Here is a 15,746-nt window from a genome sequence, read left to right on the forward strand (position 1 = left end):
TTCTGTATTTACTTACATATTTTATTTCCCTGTACCTATTAATTTTACAATTTGAAAACCAGGAGAGGAAAAATACATAGAAGATACTATTTCTAAAGAGATGGCTTAAATGATACACATAGCATATTAAAAAGCACACATAAGAGCAAACTGATATTATATCGTGTAATTCTAAGGACTTAACAATTTCAGTAGTATTTTTTTTACTTGCACAAAATAATTTCCTGTTTCTGCATACTTATCACATAGTTACCATAAATCAGAAATTTCTAAATCATATGCTAAAAAACTAGGGGGGAATGTATAAGGAAATATGGTAAATAGGATGAATTTCAACTATTTTTTCTTTCACTTTGCTGCAGAATCAGATTTAGTAATATTCTAAATTTCATCTAGATCAGGGATTCCCAAACTTTTTCTAGCATTGACCCATTTTATAGAGATGGTTTTCTTCAGTGACCCATTATATTTTTCTCTGTAATATGCAGTGTACAACTTATAATAATGCAAATAATTGCACATAAAAAATCTAAAGATAATAACTCGATTAAAACGTGAACAAAAGTTTTGAAAAAAATGGTTGATTAGATTTATGTTTCATTATTTTCTGTATTATTATTATTTTTAATTTTACAACTGTAATCAATTTTTAGGAACAAAATCCCAGATTCTAATTGTGCATATTTTGTTTTTGAACTTGCTGGTTGCACTTGATGTATTGATAAAATATTTTAAACTTTTGTTATAAAATTGCTTAATTTAATTATTAAACCATCTTGTTAAAAAATGGTGAACATGTTCCTTGTTTTGCATTCTTAATTTTTTAAATTTTGTTTTCTTGTGTTCTTGCATCACATTTAAATATTGCACTTCTTACATAAAAAGTTATATAATTTAAAAAAAATATTGATTTCTAATCTATATTAAATAATTTTAATGCCTTTTTCACTTATATTTATTTTGTATGTTTTCTTCTGTACTATGTGATGTTGATTTATATCAATAAACAATATTGATTTATTATTGATATCAGTTTTATTAATTATATTATAATCAGCATGAGGCCCACCAGCGGCTGAGCGGTAATGTCGCTGAACGCTGGTCGTTTGGTCCGAGGTTCGAATCCCGCGAACGGGCTGGCTGCATGGGTGTTTTCGTGGTTTTCCCCATGTGTAACGTGTATACGAGCCAGTTTCCCTTAGAAAGTCCTCCACGAAAGGCATCCCTCCCTTTAGGCAGATAGCCCTAGTGTGCTTTGCCATAATTAAATACACCACACCACCACCATAATCAGCATGATTTTGATTATGCTGATTAACTGCCAGTGCGTATTAGCTTATCAGCCTTTGATCATCATTGATCCCCGTTAAAATTTGTTATACCCCCAGAGGGTCGTTAATGACCTAATGATCTAGAGAGTAATATTATTTTATTAGAGATAGGCGTGAACTTTGAAACAAAGAAAGGTGTATATGAACATTTGAACCCTGTATCCTAGGCAAGAATCACATCTAAGTTTCCCCTCCCCCTCTAAATGCCATAAATTCCCATTCTTATATTCAGACCAATATGGTAATGTTTTTTTTTTTTTTTTTTTTTTTTTAAATTTATAAATGAGTTTTAAAATATATTGTTTATTTTATTCAATTTATAGGGCTATATTGTTAATTGGGAAGTAGAGAAGCAAGTATGGGATTATATCTTTGGAAATGATGTTTATAATGTAAGTATAAAGTATGGCTTATATTAATAATTCATTTTTCCTTGCTGTACTCCGTGCATGTGTTAGATTTTTTTTTTAAGTGTGTTTTGTAACCCTTGTAATAGCAGTGGGATTCTGCCAGTTTATTGTTAGTTGTTTGGAACTATTAAAATATTTTCAATTTTATCAATAGGTTGTAAAAATTGAAATTCTTTATTTATTTATTTAAGCAGTTTTATTTGCAAAAGTATGCATTTTATAGGGCTGTCTGCTTTATGACTGCTATTTATGGAGTAGAATGAACGAAAAAGATTATAATTTAAGAACTATGTATTGCATTTCTTGTAAATGACAGTTTTAAGAGACTCGTATATATGGCAGTTGGTGTCATTCTTGTTATATTCCAGTGGAGTAGAATGAACGAAAAAGATTATAATTTAAGAACTATATATTGCATTTCTTGTAAATGACAGTTTTAAGAGACTCGTATATATGGCAGTTGGTGTTATTCTTGTTATATGCCAGTGGTCTCAAACTCCTATTTCTTGCAGGCTGAATGTGCAATTTTAAAAACAGTTGATGGGCCAGAAGATTTTTTTATTTATTTATTTTAATGAAATAAAAAATATTTTAAATAAATTTTTGCTTACTGAATATTTATCAAACCATACATAAACAATAATAATACTGCAATCTGAGAAAATTCAAAATTATAATTATTTTCTATCTGAATTCTAAAGTTCAGTACATTTTTGTTGGGTACACTTTGTAATTCAAATATGAAATTCTCAGATTGATATTCCTTTCAAATACTTTTCTAACATGTTTAATTAATCATTGAATAACTTACTTTAATTTAAACTACACTTAAACAAACTTTCTACATTTTTAGAGAAAATTTACCAAGTGGAATAAAATTTGAGAATAAATCATAACAATATTGTGTCTTATTTCTCTTATTTATTAAATTTTTTGACTCATTAATAAAAATACAAATATTTGTATGCAAATAATTAGAAACATCTTTATTTCTTACTACAGCTTGACACTTCAGGACCACATCGGGAAGCGATCGTTTTAGTCCTAATAACCGGTGCTTCCGATTACATGAACATGTCCTATGTTGTGAAACAAAATATGCTATATGTAGCAAACAATAAATGCACATGTAAATCATGTACTAAAATGTAATTATGAACTTGTAATTATGAGGTACACACATTGGCAAACATACATGTACAAACAAGAAATACAGTCAAACTTTTTTTCATTGAGAAAGTTAATTTAGAAACAAATTCCGAGAAACTTCACGATACTCAACATGCGAAGCACAATAAAAACAATTTCTTACCAAATTCCAGTCGACATTTGAAGAACTTATCCAATGTGATCTGACGCATTCTCTTGATGGACTGCACATGAACGAAATCGCCACAAACGTCTAACACAGCAATGGGACTGCCTTCATTTCCCTCCTGCATGAAATACAGACGCAAAGTTTCAGTGCATTTCCTCGTATCCTGTGTTGTCACTTGCACCAACTTATTAGTGGCATCATCATCACTTTCTTCCAATGCTGTCGTGTGTTTTGCTGTAACTCAAGCAACGATTGCAGCGTCGTAATCTTCATTTTCATCATAGAATTGAAGCTCGTCGTCAATGGATAAAAATTCTTCGTAATTTTTTACCTGTTGAAGTTCCACATGTAAATCATCATTTTCACTTTCAATGAACATGCCCACATTCATCTCCAAAATCAAGTGCTTGTCGGCCACAAATGTAACTGCTTGTAAGATGTTGACCTTTGCACTGATTTCGCTGGCTTTTGACGATGAGGTCAGCAAACTTTCTTCAGTTGCTACAAGGATGTAATTAACCAACCTTGCAAGATAAAGGGTTTTTAAATTTTTATGATGCCCATCCATTGGCTGGACCAAAGTTGTGGTCCTGGGAGGTAGAAATTCCAGTTAGACGTTCATCAAACAATATAAATGAGGACCTGCTGCTTGATTGTCAAGAAGAAGCAGCACTTTTCTCGACTGGTGTTGTAGCTCTCTGTCTCAATCCTTCAGCCATTCTTTAAAAGGCTCAGAGGTCATCCACGCACGATACACAACTGGTAAGCTGTCCATCCTAAATCCTTTAAAGCAGCGAGGCTTGGTGCTTTTTCCTATAACCAACAGCTTCCTCTTCTCCGTTCCTGACATGTTTGAGCAGCATGAGACAGTTACGCGATCCATCGCTTTTTTGGAGGCAGAGAGTGCAACATGTTTGTAACTTAACGAGCCGTCCGGTGTAGCACGATAATACAGCCCAGTCTCATCAGCATTGTAGATGTCATCTGCTAAAAAATTTTCAAGAAGCTCGGGCAGTTTTGTTGATTTCCATTCTTCAGCATTTGCACTATCAGCACTTTCTTTCTCGCCATGTGCTTTCTTGAATTTTATGTCATGTCTAGATTTCCATCGAGACAACCAACCATCCATAGCTTTAAAGTCAACATTGCCCAGCTTTTTAACGAGTTCTTCTGCTTTGCATTTTAACATTGGGCCGCTTACTCGCACAGATCGCCCAGTAACAATGGCAAACCATTCATTAAGGGCCTCATCAACATCTGGGTCTTTGCCTTCACGCTTCCGTTTTTTGGAAGTTCCTCTTCGTCCTTCACATTGTGCCTATTCTTCTCACAGCTTATTCCCTTGTTTTATCAAGCACGAAATTGTAGTCTTTGCCAATCTGGTTATTTCCACCAACTGATGCTGACTAGTGTTTCATGGTTGTTGCTTAATCTTATCAAGGAAACCAATTTTTTCAGCTAACGTCAAGTCCCGTCATGGCATTTTGGCAGGGGAGGCAAGACTTACGCACAATTCACTGATTAAAGTGGTCTGAAGAAACCTTGGTGTTTCGGGTTCAAGGTGTTGAGATCAAGAGGGAGGTAAAATACTCATCATTCAAAGCTTTGGCACTAAAATCATCCCAAAAAGGTGATGAAATGATACCTTTCTCATGTAAACTTTAATCATGATTGACAGGCGCCACTCTATTGTTCATGTGGAGCCGGATACTCTATTGTTCGTTTCTTCGAAATTCGAAGGCGCAGGTCAAAGAAAATGGTGTGCGTGTTCACCTTGCACCGGTTTTGCTTTTGTCATGCACTTTAAGGAATTTCTGACCTTTGATAAAGCATTTTCAGTGTTGCCAACTCTCCCAATTTTCGACCGCTCTCCCACCAACCCGATTTACAATATATTTCTCCCGACTTTTTCTTATTCTTAAAATTTCTCACGATTTTTATGCAACTTGGCTTAATATTTTGTTATATGAATAAAAAAAAGAGTGCTTTTAGATGTCTGAAAGCAATTGAATTTTCTCTGCATTATATCTAAAACAAAACCTTGCGAATCAGATAGCTTCTGCTTTGTGAGTGAGAGCATTATACGTATCCAGAAACGTCCTTCTCCAGTTTTCCAATGGGCTTCGAGCTCCACTGCGTGTCAGCTGGCATATATTAGCCAATGAGGACAAAGCATGTTGTTATTTGGACATTCTTTAGTTATTTCGTTCATTTTGTCCTGAGTTGTGCGAGTATACGTGCCTTAGAGAAATAGTTTTAGAAATTATCATCTTTTGTTACGTCTGCGAGAAAGGTGAAATACTCCTATACGTTTCAAAAATCGTACACAGTTGACTTCCATTATTTCCTCAAGGAAATGTAATAAATTTGCCATGTGTACCGCCTTTCGTTGCGATTTTTCGATTTCGCATTGTGGAAGGGCGGATGTTCTCAAACATGTGCGTACACTAAAACACAAGGATAACATGAGTAGTTTTTAAAATAACGAAAAATATAATTTTTCTTCGGAAACAAAGGACCAAAAAGTTATTAACGCAGAATGTCTGTTCTCTGCCTTTTTACTGGAGCACAACCTGCCACTGAATGCATCGGATCACGCTGCAGCTTTATTTAGAAAAATGTTTCCCAATAGTGAAATTGCTAAGAAATACTCAAGGTGCAAGAATCAAAACAGGTGCAATTGTTAAAGAAATGGGTTTGAAAAATAAATCTTCAGTTATTGATTGCATTAAAACAGCTCCTTTCTGCCTCTCTACGGATGGAAGCAATAATACCAATTCAAAACTGTATCCAATTGTTGTTTCTTTTTTTGATCCAGAGTCTTAAGAAATTGAGTGAAGTTTACTTTATGTTCCCACTTTAGAAGGACATTTGACAGGCTTTAATATAGCACAGCTAATTATTAAAACTTTAAAAGAAAATGCAGGCCCTCTGGATAATTGCTTAGCACATGGTGCCGATAATGCACCAGTATTGGTAGGCTTGGAAGACTTGTGTTGCAGACATCTTAAGAAAGGAAAATTCAGATTATGAGGTGCACCTGTCACCTCTTAAATTTAGCAGTTGAAAAAGGGGCAGCTTCTTTACCAATAAATTAATTTTCATCTATGAAGAAAAGCTGTTTATAAGTATATATATTCCTAAACAAAGTGTTTATTCTTAGTGCAAAAATTTGTAACTGAGCTTATTTATTTTTTGACAAGTACGAATAAAGTTAATAAAATCCTATCTTTAAATATTTGAATAAGATTTATATCACACTGGGCATTAATTAGCTCCATGTATAAATTTCTGATGTGTTATTGATGTTCAATTTTAAGGGAAATGAAAATAATGTAAATTTAGACTTCAAATAACTGAAATTTTGAAGTCTTTGCAACACTGTATTTACAGTAAATGCATAATTAACCCGTAACAGGGGAGGTGAAAAAGTTCATAGCAGGGGACGTGCGGTCTCGGAGTCCGCGCATTATAATAACTTTTTAAAAATTTTCTAATTAAAATATCATGATGATATTTCACTTATATGTTCTTTGAACATTGTACTCTGAAAAGAAAATGTTTTTACACTTTAAAGTGAAATTAAATTTTTCCCAAAAAATTTCCCCATAGCCTTAAATTTTTCGATGAAAATCATATCCTGCACTAAATTCTATAAAACAAAGAATAAGAATGCATCTATTTTGAATTAACTATTTTACCTATATTATTTAATATTTAAAGCAAATTTTAACCAGAGAAAATTGTATATAGCACAATACAGAAAAAATTTGACAGTACCTGAAATATCAGTATCTCACTGATTTTCTGATAGTAAACAATTTAGTTTTCGTCTTTTTTAGCACATTCATTGCATAACTTTTGCGTGCATTCCAAACAAACAGGGTCTTGGCAAGATAAACATAAATATGCTGTCTTTCTTTTCTTGCTTGGGGGGCACAGACGACATGTTTTCCTTGATTTTAATTTTGCTTCTTTTGTGCACTACTCCACATCCTTAGACTCAGCTTTTTTTCCTAAAATCCGCTACAGCATCGGGCGCAATTCTTAATTTATTCTTGGATTTTTCGCTCTCGTGTGTAGTAGTGGTTGGACTAATTATCTCGCTAATTCATTCAAAAACACCATTCTGGTCATAACAGGGTTTTGGTTATAACCTTGGTGCAAAATGTATGCATTTACTGTACTCATATCTACTAACCGGTAGAAAAGAGCCATAGGCCAACGCGTTGTTCTACTACACGAATGGACAGAATATTTTTCATCTAAAGCATCAACACCACTTTAATGGTTCTGTTATAAAAAGCAATTATTTCAGGTTTCTGTGTTTCCGAGTCTGTTTCTAGCGAATGATGCAATGATGACATCAAAACCACTGCTCACCTTTTCTTTGGAACAAATCAAATCAAGTTTATGTCCTTAGTAAATCCATACAACGTTGAATTCTCTTTTCTTGACTTACATGGAAGAAAATCTTTCGGAATTTCTTTTTTATTTTTTTAACAGTTCCAACGTATGTTAGTCCATTTTTCAACAATTCTGTGGTAAGTTCTATGGAAGAAAACTAATTGTCTGCTGTTACATTCCTGTTCGTATTAAAAATTGGTTTAGTTGTTTCTAGATCAGAGAAATCATTGCTGTCTGCAGAAAATTCAGAGTCTGTTGAGTGGGCACCTTTCGCAGAAATTTTCTTCACAGTCATCTTCTTCACTAAAATCACTTCCAACTTCATCTAGAATTTTTTTCAGTTCTTCTGCATAACGTGGATCAGAAGGATAAATGAATCTCCACGGACCTAACTTCAGAGCCATATGTTCACTACTGCCGAAAATTGTAACACTGGAGAGGGAGGTGAGGTCTCACAGACCGCTCTAGAAGAATTTCAACAGATGCACTTACCAAAGCATTCTGATAAGAAGGGGTCAGAAAGAAGGTCACAAAACGTGAGGCTAGGGGAAGAATCCATTCAATTGGACAAAGCATGCAATAGGGGTGATGGAAGGAACATGTGGTGCGGTCCGTCAGACCGCACGTCCCCTGTTACGGGTTAAAATGCCTTTGGGGACCACGTGCAGCCAGAGGCTTTCCAAGCCTCTGATCAAGGAGGTCCTCCTTAAATTTTTAAGTATGTAGGAATATAAAAAAAGGGATGAACCTAAAAAGTGATCTACATTGAAAATGTAGATTTATCGTAGAAATAGACGTCCAAGTATTATATTTGACACCAAAAATTTTTTTAATAAAGTGTGTTTCATTCTTCTTACGAAAGAAGCTTTTCAGAGCTGAAAGTTGATTAAAAGCTATCTTTGATCATGCAATAAGACTTAATGGTTTGATTACCCTTTCCATTGAAAATGCAGTAGCTAAAAACATTTTATTTTGATGAAGCTGTAAACAAATTTCTCAGAAACTCGTAAAAACCAGTTTTAGCTTTTTTTCATTGACAGAAAAGTTAATGGCAGATTGATTTTTTTTAAATACCTGTTTGTGTGCCAGATGTAAGTCTTTTTTTTTTTCTTTAGACCTAAAATTTTTTGCTTTCCAAATCATCTTAATGATGTGTTTGTGTTGACATTTTTTATGGTGATCATTCCAATTAAAGGAGCCTTGTTAGTTGCAGGTCCGCAAATGCATACGGCCCGTGGGCTGTCAGTTTCAGACCACTGTTATATGCTTTAGTTTATTTTTACTATTTTCATTATTACTGTTGTTAGAAACATCGTTACTTACGTATTAACGCAACCAGGCCAAAATTCGCATAAATTGCCAAATTGGGCGACCCTACTTACGGCAACCCTACGTGTTATATGTAGTTTTGTAAAAAGAGCATGTGGAGATTCACAAAAGTTTCCTGCATTTTCGTGCAAATTTTTTTAATTTATGAGAAAATAACAGTGTACACGGATAAAGATAAGAATGTGCGCAATACCATTTTTGTGCAATTCTGGGATTAAACCCTTCCAGTTTCGAATTTCAATAAGTTGCAGAATTATTTTTTCGACGGAAATCTTTTGGCTATTGCTTTTAGCACTGATTGAAAACTGTATTCACCATAACCATGTACACGTCGACTAATTTTTACTTAAAAAAAATCCAAAAATTGCACAAAAATGGAATTGCGCACACTCTTGACTTTATCCATGTACACTGCTATTTTCTCATAAATTACAAAAATTTGCACGAAAATGCAGGAAAATTTTGTGAATCTCCACATGCTCTTTTTACAAAACTACGTATAACACATAGGGTTGCCGTAAGTAGGGTTCAACTTATTCAAATTTGAAACCGGGAGGGTTTAATTGCTATTTTATGTTTTAAAACAAAATTATATAAAAAACTGTATTAAAAATTATCTGTAATTAATAAATGTACATTTTCTTTCTATTCATACTTTTTTACTCAAAGTTACAAATAGCGCCAATCTGGTTGTGATAATACGTAAGTACCGAAACATCTATAGCTGTGCTTTTTTAAATAGTTGGCCTGCTACATTATGCTTTTTTTAGCTTTTCATAGATTTCCAGTGGCAAATCCAATATTTTGGTCAGGGAGGGGCTGAGATCATAAAAGTTTTGTATCGTCATGATATATCCAAATTTTACTGGAGTGAACAAAGGTCTTTTCTTATTCTGTAATCATAAATTCATATATCAGATTCTTAAGCAAACTGAAAAAAAAATCAAAGTGATATTTTAAAGACTTGACAATGATGATAGAGATATAGAAAATAGTATCAAATTTTTATTATTAAATGTGTAGGAAAATACATTGACTGTTACCATTAAACTGAACAAGTTAATGACAGTAGATCATAAGATAATTTTCACATGGCAGCTTTTTTGGCCTAACTTAATGAGCACTTCATTAACATTTTATGTATGTATATATATTCATAAGTGCCGTAAGTCTGTTTTGCCCTGTTGCATTCCTCAAATTCATCTTCAGTCTTCTTAAGGTACTGTAGCTCCTTACTGAAATTGTTGTCACTGGAATTACTGCAATTATTCTAAAAAGCTTGTGTATGTTTGGAAACATCGTCTTTTTCACATCTGTTTAATACTTCAATAACATTTCGATGATTTTGTATGTGGAAATTCATTCACTTGTATTCCATAGTCAGTATTCAGTGGTAATGAAGGCGTCATTTTCAAGAAAGTCATTCTCTTGAAATTCGACCAATATAATCAAAATCATTGATGTTTTTTAAGCCAAACAGGAAAAGAAAAATAGAATATTTTTATAAATTAAAAACCTACTCTGAATTTCTATTATGATGGTACCCAAATATGAGAGAAAGAATTTGGACTAATCAACTTGATGTTTGTTCTCAGAATAGTGAGTGGTATCTCGTACTTCTCGCACATCGCTCTTGCTTTACAGTGTCTTAAAACAATCATCGGCATTTTTTCTGGTGTTAAATAATTGATTTTGAAGCACCTGGGCATGTTTTACCATAGGACAAATCCAGAACTTCTTTTTATAGATATCTATTTAATAAAGTGTTGTTGCTAAATATGAATTTGCTTACAAAAAGGAGAACCATAAATTTTACAGTGCAAATGAAGTTGATCAATCCTCTGGCATCATTTGATGCATCACGGTTAGTCTAGTGACTACTTTCATTCAAATCTTCTGCATCCAGAAGTTAACGAAAATTATTTTAGAATCATGCCTCTTCACCCGTCTTGTGAAACATAGTTTCTTTAAAGGCAGTTTTTTTTTTTTTTTATTATTTTTTTTATTTTTTTTATTTATTTATTTGGGGGAGAAGTGGTCGATCTTTAATAAAACTTCTTATCTCTTTTGCAGTATGAAGGGATGATATGTCTTTTCAGTTATCTCAAAACAGTTTCTGATGTCTTGGACTGGGCAAGAATCCAAGATTCAAGTAGTGGGACCTATACTGCACATAAAGGCTTTACTTTGATGTTCAGTAAAAGGCAGAGGGACATTTGCTCAATAGTTGCAACATCAGTCAAGACTAAGGAATAATAGTTGCAACATCAGTCAAAAAATCTTTTTTTTTTTTTTTTTTTTTTTTTTTGTTCTCTAATTTGTGTTTCTATCAGAGAATTTCAGATTTCAAATATTTCGTTTTTCATCACAAAACTTGTATATAGAGCATTTTTCTTTGCAGTTCATAGAGGATCTTCCAGGGATTTGTCTCCAGATTAAATGGCAAATCTTAAGATAGCTCTGAAACTTCCTTCATTTTTATAGGGTAAGTTATCTAAATCAATTGGCTCCTGTTTCCTCTGCTTGCATTATGCCAAACTTTTTTTTTTTTCCATACATTATTATGGTTTTTATTATGGGCTTTAGTCTCTCCCAGTTCTTTTTAGCCTTGTTTTATTTTTGATCCAATAAAACATCCTCAGATTTTTGTTTGTTGTCATATAGTTAAGTTGATGTAACGCAAAAACAAATTTGTGTGATACGCCAAGGCATTAAGGTTATTCAAATACTATCAGGTGCATTTCAATTTTTATATTCTTCTTGCACCAAATAGCCCACAGGCTCTGAAAATGTGCATCCAACATAATGTAGAACAAAAGATCCATAATATTTGTGGTATGCTGCATCTTCTACTTTAGAGTATGCCAGCCAGAGATACTTTCTGAATCATGTATGCTAAAGTATTCTGGGGAACCTTTCACTTGAAGCTGTACTTGATGGGAACTGATAATTTTTGGATGGCTTCTGTGTAAGTTTCAACAAGTCTAAATAATTTCAGCATGTAGCAAGATTATTTTATCAGTAACATGATGTCATTGTCATCGATACTTAAATTATGGGTGCACAACAAACTCTCCTCGTTATTCTCATTAGTATTTGTACTAGACTAATGCAGGAGTTTGAACTAGGTATGCCATTATATGTCACTGAAACACAGCTATCTACTACCAAAAAGAAAATAGTGTGATTACCACCTCATTATTCTCGACTACTTCAGCTTCCACCTTTTTTTTTTTTTTTTTTTTTTTTTTTTTGGCTTGGGGGAAAAAACCAGCAGAGAAGCTTGCTTTCTTTTTTCCTTTTAATCTGGAATAATAATAATATGCTAGTATGTAGGAATTTATATTATCATAAAATGAAAAATTAATGATTGAGGGCACTAGCCACCTTAATAATTTAATAATGTAATAACCTACTCAGATTCTCATAAAATCATCCTGAATTTCATTAAATGTAATTTTCAGTTATATTTTAATATGGAAAAAAAGAAATTTAGCAAAGCATTAATCATTAATGCCAAAGAGTCAAAATTATCAAATATCAAGGCTTATGTAAATCAAGACCCCTTACTCACATGACAGTAAGAATCCCGAAGGATGCCACATTACTTTTGATTACTTAATAAAAGCACAATAAAATGTCTAGCAAAAAAGTGTTTTTCAGCACGCCAACGCTACAAGTATGAGTGGAAAGACTGCAAAAGAAGAAATTTCCGACCCTGTTTTTAAGCCAGTGTAATGAACTTTAGAGAATAGTCAGCAACTCTAGATGACAACCAGGCTGATCCAAGGTACTGCTTCTACATGAGCAGAACAGCAGAAATGTTCTACGCATGTCTCTGGGAGAGAGATTGGAGACTCTGCCAGCAAGCTAAACTGTAGAGAGAGTTTCTGCCAAAGTCGGGTATGACAAATGCTATCATGGCCTTTTTTTTTTTTTTTTTTTTTTTTTTTTTGTCATCTGTGAATGTTTCACCAACATGGAAATTTAATTCATTTCTAAATGTGTGCAAATCAAAATTTGCGACTGTGTGTTTTTGTATTTTGATAGTGATGTAATAAAAGATTGATGAATCACTATTGCGATCTTCCTTTCATATGGTACATCTCACAGGAATTGTTTTGATTTATAAAAAGTGAAGAATTATGAACTTTACATGGATAGATGTGTCCAGAGTATGCCCTAGGAATTAGGTAAAATCATGATTAATATTAAATCTTAAAAGTATTTGGTTTGAATTTTGATAATTTGCAGTCTTGAGTACATTTACATATTAACATGAAATAATGGCAGAACTAGAGAAAAGAAATGCATTGAGAAAAATGCTTTCTAAACTGTTGAATAGAATCAAGGATAGTTTAGCAAAGAAACGTATGGATGAATAACGCAAATTGCGTGAATTGTTATTAGAAAGGAAAAGTAGTTTGAAAGAATTAGATGAGGAAATTCATTCTGTAAATTAGATAGATTATTTTGAAGTCAGTGTAGTTAAGTTCTGAGGAATATCGGGGAAAATGTTTTCAACCTATAACAGGAAATAATCAAGTGTTAGGATAAAATAGCTATTAAAGATCCTGAACAAAACATCGTTAGACTGCAAATAAAGTACATTTAAACTTACAAAACTAGTGTTAGAAAAATATTCAGATGATCCTAAAAAAATTCATGGAATTTTGGAACTATTACAAAAAAACTATAGACAAAAATGAGAATGTATTGGCAGACAAATGTTATGTAATGTAGGAATGAGAAGGGAACTACATATTGATTCATTATATAATGTAATTTCTATGAAGGTTGGTCCACCTCATAATAGGACAAGTGTAAATATGTCTGTAAAACAAAGTAATAAATGTTACAGATTTAAAAAAAAGCCATCTGATACTGTGTTTTACTTGATGGGTCACCTTGTTTTAATGCTGTTCTAATATGGTCTCCTCACTTTAGCTTACTGGCAGAGTTTCCAATCTCTTTCTGCACTTTAGCTCACTGACAAAGCTTCTAGTCTCTCTCCCAGAGACATGGTGTAGAATTCTCTGTTGTTCTGCTTGTGAAGGAGCATTACCTCTGATCAACCTGGTTGCCATACATAGTTATTAAATATTGTCTAGAGGTAATTACAACAAAAAGCAATATTGCCAACTTTTTTTAGGAGGTTAAGAAAGAAAGACATAGTGATTTGAAAAAAAAAAGGGAGGGATTTCTGATTTAGCTTAGACTGCAGCCTTATGGTATCTCCCCCTGGATTTCCCACTGTACATGCCATATATCATCCACAGGTATTGACATTGCATAAAGAGTAAAATTTATTTTCCGTGTGAGTTGGCAAATGGCCAGTTTTGATTCAACCCACTTAACTTTTTTCGTGATCTTTAGTTTATTTTTCAGGTTATGTCTGTGTGCTCAACAAACTGAATGATTTAAAAGCAATAAATGTGTTTCTTAATAATGTAAAATTGAATCTTATTTTTTTAATAATGTATCTAATGTAGTTCTGAATTCATTTAAATATATCTAAATCGTAATGAATTTTTGCAGCATTTATTTAAGTTGATGAAATATAGGCACTTGGTTAACCAGTGCCTTCGGATATACTGCAAATAATTTATTGGTAGCTTTCAACTTTTTTTTTTTTTTTCCAGCAATTACATTTAAAATGGCATCAAACAGCTTGCTAATCACTGCAACCAGTCTTTGCCTTCAAATGAACTTTGATAAGCAAGAAGCCAGTTATTGATAGGCTTTAATGTACTGCTGTTTATTCCTTCAATTTGCAGGTTGCCATATAACTACCATGTTTAAGTATGAATGTCAATTTTAGTATCAAAGGTAATAATGAAATTTAAAGAAAACGAAGGAAACCTTTCTCATTCTTCTGTAAAGCGAAAACATTAATGGGGGGGGGAATAAAAATCTCAGCTTTGTCGAAGAATCTAGAACAGCCCACAAGACTGAAAGTCACAATTTTTTCCCCTTCAGTAAATCAGCACGTTAATCAGTGTTCAAGTTGCCATATATTATGTGTTTTGGTACAGAATCATTAATGTTTTTTAATATTTTCTTAATGAGTACATAAATTTATGAATATTTTATGCTAAATTTTCAGAATCTTTCTGCTTTCTTCTAATTTGTTAATTAACTCCCTCTTCTTGTTAATTTTGACTGTTTTTATTTGTGTTTCCAGGTTGATTTTAAGGAAACATGTTTAATTGTAACTGAGCCATATTTCAACTTTCTATCCATGCAAGAAAGTATGACAGAAATTTTATTTGAAGATTATAAATTTCATTCGATTTTAAGGATTAATCGTAAGTAATTTTTCGATATAGGTCTTTTATGTCTGTCATCAGATTTTATGAAATATTTCCCTTTTTTTTTTTAAAGTACTTCCTATCTGTATTTTTTCGTACTTTTGTATTATCCTGACCACCTTAGTGTAGTTTGGTGAATTTTACTGAAGAAAAAGAACAATTACTTTTGTTGTAAAAAAAATCATATATTACATACATATTCTACATTACAGATAAATATTTATTCCTAAAAACAGACAGTAAACCTTGCTAAAAACTGTTTTTTGTTTTTGTTGTGGTAGAAATTTCGTAATGATCGTTTTGAGAACACAACTTGAATAGATTCGAAGTAGTTGTTTCCTTTAGTAGCCTGGTTTTGACACCTATAAATTTCGATAAATAAAATTCCAGGTGGGTACGGGCTGTACCCCAGTATTTCTTGCTATGCTATTTTGTGCATCCTTCTAAGTTTTGTATATGTACATAGTAATGGGATCAACAAAGTTATATGTTATGTATGATTAACCATTTTGTGCATAATCCAGCTTCTTCTAGTTCTTAAATTGTATATCTGGATTAATACCTCCTCCCTTAACTTAACATTTTCATTTATTCTCTGCATTAATATAGTTGTACTTCTATTAGGAACTGTAACCAAAAA

General features: G+C 32.8%; 1 protein-coding gene across 1 annotated transcript in view; it reads left to right on the top strand.

Annotated features, from left to right (window-relative positions):
- Arp6 (Actin-related protein 6) overlaps nucleotides 1-15,746 on the top strand; it is a 56,155-nt gene that overhangs the window by 15,092 nt on the left and 25,317 nt on the right. The window contains exons 3-4 of the mRNA XM_035371881.2: nucleotides 1,655-1,723; nucleotides 14,980-15,103. Of these exons, the coding sequence (XP_035227772.2) occupies nucleotides 1,655-1,723; nucleotides 14,980-15,103 (193 nt within the window). The remainder of the gene's footprint in view (nucleotides 1-1,654; nucleotides 1,724-14,979; nucleotides 15,104-15,746) is intronic.

This window comes from Stegodyphus dumicola, chromosome 12 (genome assembly GCF_044657685.1).
Source record: "Stegodyphus dumicola isolate Sdum_Otavi_A_Nest chromosome 12, ASM4465768v1".
Classification (NCBI taxonomy): Eukaryota; Metazoa; Arthropoda; class Arachnida; order Araneae; family Eresidae; genus Stegodyphus; species Stegodyphus dumicola.